At 46.9% G+C, this 11,898-nt stretch overlaps 1 protein-coding gene across 2 annotated transcripts in view; it reads right to left on the reverse strand.

The window, feature by feature from the left end:
- LPIN1 (lipin 1) overlaps positions 1-6,489 on the reverse strand; it is an 81,086-nt gene extending 74,597 nt beyond the window's left edge. For both annotated transcript variants that reach the window (XM_042982480.1, XM_042982478.1), the window contains exon 1: positions 6,198-6,489. In XM_042982480.1, coding sequence (XP_042838414.1) covers positions 6,198-6,242 — 45 coding nt within the window. In that variant the 5' untranslated portion in view covers positions 6,243-6,489. The remainder of the gene's footprint in view (positions 1-6,197) is intronic.
- Positions 6,490-11,898: the final 5,409 nt, after the last annotated feature.

Here is an 11,898-nt window from a genome sequence, read left to right on the forward strand (position 1 = left end):
AACGTCCTGCTAGAATTGGATATTCTAACCCGCACCTAATATGCTGAAGCAATGTTTCCCACCAAAACTCGCCACATATTGGCATCACCCGGGAAACTATTAAAATTCTCGGTGCCCCCCCGGTGGGGGGTGCCTGGGTGGCTCCGTCAGTTAAGTGTCCCACTCTTGATTTCAACTCAGGTCATGATTCCCCGGGTCATGGGATTGAGCCCCACATCGGGCTTGGGATTCTCTTTCCCTGTCTCTTGCCACGCTCTCTCTCTCTCTCTCAAAATAAATAAATAAACCTAAAAAAAAATTTTTTTAAAAACTCTCTGAATGCCCAGACTACAGTCCACATGCATTAACCACAGTTTCTGAGGGTAGAACCCAGCATCGGTTATGTTGCAAAACTCCCCCATGAGATTCTCCGGTCCAATCACTTGTAAGAACTCGTGCTCTAAGAATCTACTTCCCTTCATCCCGTATCCTGGCCACGGCCAGTCTCTAGCAAAGCCCATCCTCCCCTCTCCCAGCCCCCCATGCCGAGGGCCACCGCATAACGTACATTTCTTCCAATTGTCCATACAGTGAAACCCATACAAGCCAGCTCAAGCAAAGTGAGTGAGTGTGTGTGTGTGTGTGTGTGTGTGTGTGCGCGCGCACATGTATGCATGAGTGTGTGTGTGTGTGTGTGTGTGTGTGCAGCAAGACATGTTCAAAGGAGCCACAGAGAGGCGCTAGCGAAAAGCAGAGAAGGCAGGGTCCACCAGGAGGCCGATAGGAGGCGCCCTGGGCGTGGTTCCAAGCTGAGCCGGGACTGCTTCACCTCTTGCTAGGTATTTGATCTCAGGGAAGGCACATTTGCCCTCCCTGACCCTCAGTCTCCTTTTCTACTAAACTGGGCTCAAAACACCTGTTTCTCGGGGCTGTTTGGAGGAATAAATGATCTAGAGCACTTAGTGTGATGTCTGATTCACCCTACACGGTCCACTCTGTGAGCTTTGCGGTAATAACGATGATAATCACTATTATTTTTATTTGCGATGAACCCTCAGGAGCCTGCTGACAAACACAGTATCAGGTTTGGGGCCTCAGGATGGGGAAGACTTTTGGCAGACGACGGGTCCCGCGGGAAGGCACAATAAAGGCGTGGGGGGGATGGGGAGCTCTGAACGTCCTGTGCTGCAAATGTGGGGTCGCCTCCTCAGTTTGAGTGTGAGAAGACACTCATATTCTTCTCCTCTTTTCCCCCAGTGTCCAGTGAGTGCTGGGCCCAGAGGGAGGCCTCAGAAGACATGCTGAGTAAACGCCCAAATGATGGGCTGGGTTCAGTTAGCCCAGGAAGGAATCCCTCAAGAAAGTGAAAGTCGATTTCCTGGATTGACGCACAGGTTCCTTGGACTCAGGAGAGCCGAGCTAAATTTTCCTTTCACCCAAGGCAGAGCACTCATATCACACAGAAGTAAGACGGCAGGCCCCTGTAAGGGATATCAAAGATGACAGAGCACTATTCCCTTGCCTCAGCGTCCAGGGGAACACTTCCTCAGTATCCTTCCAGCCTCTCTCTCCAGCCGTCATCCCTCCCAAGTCTGGTGAAGGGCACTGTCCAATCGCAGCTCCAACGGCATAAGGGTCAATACGAATCAAGAAAAAAAATGCAGTCCTCCCTGGTGCACTCAGAGAGAAAGAAACATTTCCTTTCCCCCCTTTCCTTAGAGCCCTAACTATACAACACTTATTATAAATTCCTTCTCTGCCCCTTTGGGATGTGAGTAAATCTCCTTAAAAGGGAGATAAACCTCTGAGCACCTGTGCAACTCAGAAGCGCGTTGGGTCTCTCCCAGGGCTCAAAAGAGGGTGAGCACCTGACTTTGGCCTTGCCTCGCTCTGGGGTGCAGAACTAGCCCCTGTCGCACAGGATACCAGAAGTTTCCTTCTGCCTTTGGGTGGAGGCCATGAGCCGACAAGATGGCCGCCCCATTACCAGGTAAGCTGGGACCAGGTGCGGGTGACAAACGGTGCTGTCAATGCTCCTGCTTGACAACCACTTGTCATTTCAAGTGACAACACTGTGCGGCGCGTTGTATCAGCCTGACTAGACAGAGGGATGAGACTTCTTCCCCTCACCGTAATCTCTCAGCCGGTCGCCTGTGATGCGCATCCTGTTCCGGTTTGATGCTTATTCGGCACACTTCTTTTTTTTTCTCTCTCTCTCGCTTCGTGGTGAGGTTTTCTGGGGGAGGGGGAGATTTTGGTCGAGGCTGACAGTACAGGGTAGCTAATGTTAATTCAAGAGAGATGAGGTGCCCACCTGATTGTGGTCACAGGTCAAGGTCGAGTTGTGATTACTGTCTTCCATGCCTCATCCCGTGAATTCTCCCTCAAAGGGTACTAGGTAGGAGTCCAAAGGGTCCACAGATAGAAAGCACAAAGCCATGAACTTATCGTGGTAACAAATTCAGTCTTCGTCTCACTGACTTCTAACTCAAATTTACTCGCATCTCCTTGCATTGTGAGGGTCTGCAACAAACGCGGTCGTATTAACCGTGCCTGTGACCAACGCCCACACCCGCAAAAAAACCTCACGGACATCTTCGTGCCACGTCAGAGCGGGGGCAGACACCGCAAAATATCGTGGACGCTCCTTACTACTCCAAGATTACGGTTGCTATTGGATCTGCTGCTCGGGGACAGGAGACACGAGGAAGTCAGGTGTCCAAGACCCGGAGACAGGCGGCCGGCCTCCACAGAGGTTTAGTCAAAACAACAGAGACCCTCTACCCTCACCACCCGACACCGTCAGGCCAACGGGAACCGCAGGGCAACGAGAAGAGCCAAGGAGAGAAAAAAATAACATGCCAAGGAACCCTCTCTGAAGTTCAGCGCAAAGGGAAGGTCTAAAGCATATATCTCCGATAAACCCACCCCTACCCTGCAACACAAAGTGTGCCAAAAGGAACCAGACAGGTGGGGAACTGAGGGTGACCACCACAGTAGCTCATGCCTCCACACCGAAGGCCCACCAGGAGGGAGAGCAGGTCCCTCTCTGGAGATAAAAACAAAACTCGTCTAAGTCTCTACGGTTCTACCAAGATGTCCAGCTTCCAAGGACAAAATCATGAAGCAAATGAAAAGGTAAGGAAAACAATGACAACAACAATACGCTCCCAAGAGACAGCGATAGTAAGAGCCAGTCAGGTATGACATAGATGTTCGAACTATCTGATGTGGATTTTTTTTTCTAAAACGAACAAACAGGTGAAAGTCTGTAATGCGTAAGGTAAACGTTACGCAAGGTCAGATGAGTGATTTCATTGGAGAGATGGAAACTGTGGGAATCCGATGGAAACGCTAGAAATGAAAACATACCGTAATGAAAATGGAGAACAGGGCATCTGAGAGCTTGAGTCAATATCAAACGGTCTAACCTTCATCTAATGGAATCGCAGGAGAAGACAGGGAGAGAGCAGGGCAGAAGAAATATGTAAGGATATAATGACCTAGGATTTTCCAGATTAGTGACAGACGGCAAACCACAGATCCAAGATCCTCAAAGAACACCAAGCAAGCCAGCAAGATAAATATCACACACATGTGCACACAGGCATGCCGTACTTGAACTCGTGAAAATAAAAGCAGAGAAAATCGCAAAGACAGCCAGAGAAAAGACAAATTACACAGAGAAACAAGGTAAGAGTTACAGATCTGAACTCATTTGTTATTTGATGTATGGATGTATGCATGGATAGATGGATGGATAGATGACCGATTGACTAATCGATCAATGTGCATGTGGTCTAAGCATGGGTTACTATACATGCAAATATTTTTATCTCTTTCCACTGAGAGGGACTAGAAGCAGTGACCCTCCAGTAGCAATGAACACACACACACACACACACACACACACACACACACACACACACACCCAGGTCTTGGTTTTTCAATACCATTTTCCAGGGGCGCCCGGGTGGCTCAGTCAGTTAAGTGTCTGACTTCGGCTCAGGTCATGACCTCACGGTTTGTGAGTTTGAGCCCCATGTTGGGCTCTCTGCTGACAGCTCGGAGCCTGGAACCTCCTTCGGATTCTGTGTCTCCCTCTCTCTCTCTTTCTGCCCCTCCCCGTGCTCTCACTCTGTCTCTCACTCTCTCTCTCAAAAATAGATAAACACTAAAAAAAAGTTAAAAAAATAAGTAAATACCATTTCCAATCAAAGAAACTAGGGTTTGTTGGAGAACTGATTCCAGGGCCTAAGCAGGGGAAATAGCAAAAGCTCCTAGAGAGTCTTGTGAGACCACAAAGTAAGGAAGTGCCAAGAAAGAAAGGAAGAAAGAAAGAAGGAAGGAAGGAAGAGGAAAAGGAAAAGGAAAAGGAAAAGGAAAAGGAAAAGGAAAACGAAAAAGAAAACGAAAACGAAAAAGAAAAAGAAAAAAAGAAAGAAAAAGAAAGAAGATGGGCAAGCATGTCGGAAGAGTACAGGAACCGACCCAGAAGACCTCCCGATGGCCGAAGCTGGACCTTGTTCAACAAGATAACACTATTAGATTACAACCCAAATAACTCGAAAAAGTTTACGAATCCATACGGATATAAGTAATAACTGAATTAAAAGGTGAATGATGATGATGTAACTCTTCCTTAAAGAAGAATTCCAATTAATAAGTTTAGAAAAATGGGGGAAGTAGGAAAACCACCATTATAAAACCCCAGTAATGACTGCCATGGGCAGGACCCACCAATGGAAGCTAAGGCTGGTGCGCAAAGGTAAAAGCAGGAAGAGAATATTTACAAGGTTTCAGAATACTTAGTAATTACAAAGGGAACTCGGCGTGCAAAGTCCTGGCCTACACCGCGTCGACCAGGCTATTGAGGCTAACATCTCGGCGATGAGCAGTGACGTCACGTGTCCCCCAGTAGGACGCACTGGGGTGGTACGTAATCTCTGTTACCTTTTTCCCAATAACACGACAACTTCAACACGATCATGGAATAAAACATTAGACAAGCCCAAATTGAGGGACCTTCTAACAAAGCAACTGAGGCAACTCTTCAAAAGAGTCGAGCTCAGGAAAGAACGGGGATTGAGGATTTGTCACAGACTTGAGGGGGACCAAGGGGACGGGACGACTCAGTGCCATTGAGGATCTGGGGTTCAATCCTGGAACAGGAAAAGCAGCTGGTAGAAAAACTGGTGAAATTTGAATACATTCTGCAGCTTTGTTTTTAAAAAATGGATCGCTCGTCCAACATTGCCACATGTTTTTAATATAAAATGGTTAGTAAAGACCCAAAGCCCCAAGGAGTCTGTGAGAAAGAGCTGGGCACCGACATGGAGAACTTCCTGAAAATACACTCCATGTCAGATGCCAGTACATAGATCTAAATGGCATTTCCTTTGCATTTCCCATGTTAATAAGATAAAATATTGGAAAGATCATTTTTATAAATTAGAATTTTATAATATGGCCATGGTTTATCCTTCTTAGGACTCCATGAGAGGGCGCTTGGGTGGCTCAGTCGGTTAAGGGTCCGACTTCGGCTCAGGTCATGATCTCGCAGTCCCTGAGTTCCAGCCCCATGTTGGGCTCTGTGCTGACAGCTCAGAGCCTGGAGCCTGCTTTGGATTCTGTGCCTCCCTCTCTTTCAACCCCTCCCTCACTTGTGCTCTGTCTCGCTCCCCCTCTCTCTGACTCTCTCTCTGAAAAATAAATAAACATTAAAAAAAAGAATTAAGTTAGGCTTTGCCCGAATTTTTTTACAAATTCCATTCTGATTTTAAATGACTGGGCTTACCCCATAATAAACTGGGCCAGAGTTCAAGAACATGTAGAATGTGACTTCAGCCTGCTTCGGATTCTGTGTCTCCCTCTCTCTCTGCCCTCCCCCGCTCGCACTCTGTCTCTCTCTCTCTCAAAGATAAATAAACATTTTAAAAAAATGTTTTTTAGAAAAAAGGACTCCATGAGAAGGCATTTACACTTAATAGATGATGGGATTTGTATAAAACCCCGGAGCAAACCAACTAACGGAAGGTAGAGTTGAAATGCCAAGAGCCTTGGTATAGGCTTTAGGGTCCCTGAATGTCAGTCAACTGATTCCATCCTCCGGGCTCGGGCTCTGGGCCCGAGAAGCCAGCATGGGGTAGATTTTGACATATAATATAGGCAAACCGTTAAAACCTCATTGTGCCCCACCCTCCCTCCCTGACATTTACCTTAGCTGCTAGAAAAAAGCCTTCTCTCTCCAAGTTGAAGGACATATTGGCAGGACATCATTCAACTTCGTTAACTTCGCACGGAGGTCCCTGCTCATGGGAGCTTTGGCCTGCTGGTCAACCTTCCTCATTCTCCTTGTTGTCTAGTTCTCAGCTGGCATGGCCGCCCCTTACTGGCCTTCGTTAGAATAGGCATGGCTGGCTCCTCCCTGGTCTTGCGCTTCTCTCTCCTTCCTCCTCATCTTGCCCCGAAGCCCTCCTCCCTCCTATTTTCTCTTCTTCTTCATCATCCTTTCCTTTGTAAGGGCTCCAGGAAAAGCTCATTGTTAGGTGGCCCACTATGATGACACCGCTGGGGCTATGATGTCAGTACTTGGGGGTGCCCAGATGAGGAGAGAGATAAGAGAGATGAATGAGGACGAAGTAGGGCTGCTCCATGGGGCAGGTTTGAGCCCAGCCCTGGATTCAGAGCAGAGCCTGGTCCACACTGGGGCGGATAGGAAGCTGGGAGCATAGCATCACCCAATTTTTTTTCACGGAATCGGATTTTGCCTTGCCGATTTCTGAGTTCACAACGGGCTAACGGGAGGGGACTTGCAAAAAAGCAGTCCTCCAACAAATTGAGGATATTCTGAAGGAGGAAAATAACTCACCCCTTTTTTACCAAGCGTGGAAAAATTTGGAGTTATCTAGTACATCTATGAAAAGAGATTTTTGTATTAGATACTGTTGCAGGGGGAAAAAAATCAATTCCCTAGAAATTTAAGGCTATGTAAGAACTCTTAAGTCATATGAAGCCTAACTCATGGGGGGAATTATGAATGGTGGCAAGATACAAGTGTTGAATTATTGTCTAATCAACTAAAGGTAGTTTTAAACTGGTGGTAAAATGTAAGGTTATTCCACAGTCAGAATGGAATCCTTCGAAATTAAGACATGACTTCCACGCAAGCATCAAAAGTCTTTGCTCAGATGGGGCCCTGAGAGCCCAAAGTTTTAAGATTAGAAGTGGGGTTCTCTGGGCGCCTGGGTGGCTCAGTCGGTTGAGTGTCCAGCCTCGGCTCTGGTCATGATCTCAAGGTCTGTGGGTTCGAGCCCCGCGTCAGGCTCTGGGCTGACAGCTCGGAGCCTGGAGTCCGCTTTGGATTCTGCCCTCCCGCACTCTGCCCCACTCGCGCTCTGTCTCTCTGTCTCTCAAAATAAATAAACATAATTTTAAAAATTTTTAAAAAAAGAAGTGGGGTTCTCTGTTCTTACTACCAAATGTTACACATCAGTGTAGAAGGTGAAATTTGAAAATACCCATTCATGGACCACTGGCCACCTCATTCTTCAGGAAAATCCAGAGTGGGAGCCAGCCCTCTCAGTCTCCCAGACGTCTGCCTCTGAAACCTGCCTCTCCCTGCCCACGTCTTCTTTGGATGGTGCTTTTGAATCTTAATGGAAAAGGCACATTTGAAGGATGAGTTCTTACAAGGAAGAGAATTTTTTTCTTCCGCCTCCAGCTCTTGGTGCCTTGGATAGCTTTGTGGTTACCGCAGAGTCCTAAAAAGAATGTTCTAATGTCAAAAGGGTGGTAGGTTCTGGTAACCACCTGGGATTTGCACATCGCTTTTATTGACTTGTCCTTATGCCATGCAGCACCTTTTAGTGAATTGCGCAAACGTGGCAAGTTCAGCTGTCCTGGGTAAGAGAAAGCAGTGGAAAGCAGTGGTACATAAAATATTTACAAATCCTTTCAACTAAATACTAGTTTTCCTTTCTTTTTTTTTAACCATTGTATTTTATTTTACTAACCTTTTCTATAGTTTCTCCAGATCTTGTCAACTCTTCCTTAATGAAAATTTGGGGGCTAAAAAATATTCACTTGCTCCTGGAGTTGTGATTCTCATCTTCCAAAGTGTACTCCAGGGTGCAGTACTCTTCTGAGACCAGAAGGGGTGTTACCAAAGCCAGCATGTTCAACGGGCCATGCGATTCCAGCTCATGTAACGACCTGCCAGCCTCAGGAGAATAAGATCACGTAGCTCTGCGTTTTCCCAACCCCGTGACATTGGGCTGCACAGATACGTCTGTTGGCCTGAAACAAAGGAAATCCTTTTTTCTAGTCTTCTCTGCAGGTCAGACCGCACCCGCAAAGCCACATCCAGGGCTGGTCATCAGACCTGAGAACCGTAGGGATGGCGGCATTGCCTGGTTGGGAGAGAACGATCCAGTGTGAAAGGGAGGGCTGGACCCCTCTCCGAGTGTAAGAACCGAAGCTGTGGAACCTGCGGGAAGCCCTGTGTGAGGACACAGAGCAATGGAAGTCTAGTACCAAGGGCTGATAGGCAAGAACAAGCTTATGTTTGTCTGTAGATCCCAATGTGTGATGGCGGCGATAAGGACCTAGCGAGAGAGGTCAGACCCGGGCAATCTGTACTGGGCCTGCAGCCCAGGGGTTCCCAGCCGGACCCCTGATCGGAAAGGGCTTATGGAAGGTTTTCCAAACATGAGGCAGCAAAATGAACTGGAATCCCGACTGCTACTCCCAGCCCTGACTCAATGAATTAGCTCTCTCCTTCTTCCTGTCTTCAAGACGGAACTGCTCTGTCTTCTGCAGAAGCAGTGTGAGAATTCTAGGTCAGCAAAAGACACAGAAACACTGGTTCAAAGGGAAACGTGTTCCCCTCTGTGTACTGCAGCATTAGCTACAAAAGTCAAATTAAAGAAGCAGCCCAAGCGATATACACAATGGAATATTACTCAGCCATTAAAAAAAAAAAATCTTGCTGTTTGCAATGAGCCAGAAAGTAGAATGCTAAGTGAACTAGGTCAATCAGAGGAAGACAAATATCAGATTATTTCATTCATATGTGGAATTTAAAACACAAAACAGATGAACATATGGGAAGGGGGGAAAAAAGAGAGGGAAACAAACCATAAGAGACTCTTAATGATAGAGAACAAACTGAGGGTTGCTGGAGGGAGCGGGGGTTGGGGAATGGGCTACATAAATGACTGACGGGCACTAAGGAAAGCACTTGTGATGAACGCTGGGTGTCGTATGTAAGTGATGAATCACTAAATTCTACTCCTGGAACCAATACTGCACTGTATGTTAACTAACTAGAATTTAAACAAAAACTTTAAATACACACACACACACACACACACACACACACACACACACTGATCCCAAGAATAAGCTGATTTCAAAAGACAGTTTCAGATCTGTCCCTGAGCCAGATTCTACCTGTAGAATCCGGAACCCAGGTTCTATCTGTAAGGTAATCCAAGTCCCTACAGGGAAAGTGGCTACCCCCACTCTTCACGCTGGATTTGACCCGCGCCTCAACCAAATGCTGTATTTCCCTCCCAGAACAGTGAGCATGTTTTTTGTGGTTTTTTTTTTAATTTTTTAATGTTTATTTATTTTCTTGAGAGAGAAAGAGACAGAGCATGAACGGGGGAGGGGCAGAGAGAGAGGGAGACACAGAATCCGAAACGGGCTCCAGGCTCCGAGCTGTCGGCCCAGAGCCCGACGCGGGGCTCGAACCCACAGACCGCGAGATCATGACCTGAGCCGAAGTTGGACGCTCAACCGACTGAGCCGCCCAGGCGCCCCAGTGAGGATGTTTAAAAAAAAAAAAAAGAATCCCACAGGTTTTTCAGGAATCTAGCGTATCCTAGGTAGGGTGTGGCTCTGGGGAACCTGGATTCCAGTCTGTGCTTTGTCACTTATGAGACCCTGCACGTGTCACCTCAAGACCTCGGCCTCCATATTGGAAAGCGAGGAAATGGGCATAAAGGATCGTGAGCTCTGACCTGTCTGCAGGGTGACTCCGTGGGCCCAGACGTGCATCATCATCACTGCCCACCCATCCCCCCAAACACACAGGCGTAACCGTGAATCCGGTGTCCGTGGCACCCCTGGGCATCTCTAATTATTTCAAAGGATGCTGAGATAGTTTCAAAAGAAGAAACTGATGTGAATTCACTTTAATTTTAAAACATATAACACACTGGGGCGCCTGGGTGGCTCAGTAGGTTAAGCGTCCGACTTTGGCTCGGGTCATGATCTCTGCCTCACGAGTTCGAGCCCCACGTCAGGCTCTGGGCCGACAGCTCGGAGCCTGGAGCCTGTTTCGGATTCTGTGTCTCCCTCTCTCTCTGCCCCTCCCCCACTCACACTGTCTCTCAAAAATAAATAAATGTAAAAAAAAAATTTTGTAATTGTTTGAAAAATAGGTGACACATTACCAGATACTTTCTCCTCTCCCCCCGCCCCCACCTCGCCTGGGAATGCGTAAGTGAAGATTTGGGCGTCACTAACCTAATTAGAGGACGTTCTAAGCCCCGTAAGACCAAAAAATCCATTGGGAGCTTTTTGAATTTCAAATGGGAGGGATGGATGGAGGCCAGGAGCGAGGGTGGGCAGGCAAGGATGTATCCCTGTGCCAGTGCTGTTTAGTTCTATCACATCCTGCTTTGTTCACGTTGAATCCACACAGCGTGGTCTTGCTCAGCCAACGCCCTGCTGGGCCACAGGGTCCTCGGGAGACCCAGAGACAGATGGATCAGCTAGAGAGCATCAGAATGAGGGCGCATCACCCTCACACACACGTACACACACACACACACACACACACACACACGTGAGTGTGCACACACGCTCCTCCAGAGCCAGCATCACACATCTGACCGCACGTCAAGTGTCACTGCTGCCCTGGCTCCCCTTTTCTACGTGCAGGCCAAGCTCAAGCCACACCGGATCATTTCCATTCCTTTATGCTTGCCCTGTTCCCTTCTACCGCAGGACCTTTGGACATGCTCTTCCCTCTACATGGAATCTTCTCACCTCCTCACCTGGTTACGCACTTATTCTTTAACCTAATTCAACCATCACTAACCTCCCTGACTATATCAGTTCCCCCTGCTAGACACTCTTACTGTTCTCTAAGTCTTTTATTTGAAGGATTTATCAGAGTTAGAATGTTCCATTTGTGTGTACGATTACTGTAAAATCCCTCTTCAGCAGATAGACTCTGTAGGAAGGAAAAGACCATTTCTGTGTAAGTATCTAGCACAGTGCCTGGCACACAATATCCGCTCCATAAATATTTTTTTAAGTTTTTTATTTAAATGCCAGTTACTTAACATACAACGTAATATTCGTTTCAGGCGTACAATATAGTGATTCTTCAGTAGTATTTTTAAAGAAATGTTTAAATGTCATTTCATGGGTCATAATGCCTGGTTGCAAACACATATTCATCATAGTAAGAAGGATAAGAACCCAGCTATAATAAAAATATAATCATCCTAACAAAAAGAAATGAAGCGTGTATTAGTGTTAATGCCAACACCCTTATCAAGAACGAAGCAGGAGAGGAGTCCCCAAGAATGCACTCATTTAGGCAACAAGCCATTTCTGAGTGTTTAGCATGTGATACACTGTGGGGATAAACCATGAAGAGATGCCTCTGTTCTCAAAGAGACCAAGATCCAGAAGACAGATAGCGTCTCCAGCAAGGGAAAACAAGTACACAAAATTCAGAACAAGTTGCCCACTGGGGAGGGGAAAGGGATTGGTAAAAGGGAGGATTGTGAATACACGCTAAAATGAGACATTCGTACAAGGTTTCAACTCGCAAATGAAAAAGGGGCCTGGGGATATCTCTATACAATCGAAGAATTCACCGAACAGAAAATGACCATT

This window comes from Panthera tigris, chromosome A3 (assembly GCF_018350195.1).
Source record: "Panthera tigris isolate Pti1 chromosome A3, P.tigris_Pti1_mat1.1, whole genome shotgun sequence".
In the NCBI taxonomy this organism is placed as follows: domain Eukaryota; kingdom Metazoa; phylum Chordata; class Mammalia; order Carnivora; family Felidae; genus Panthera; species Panthera tigris.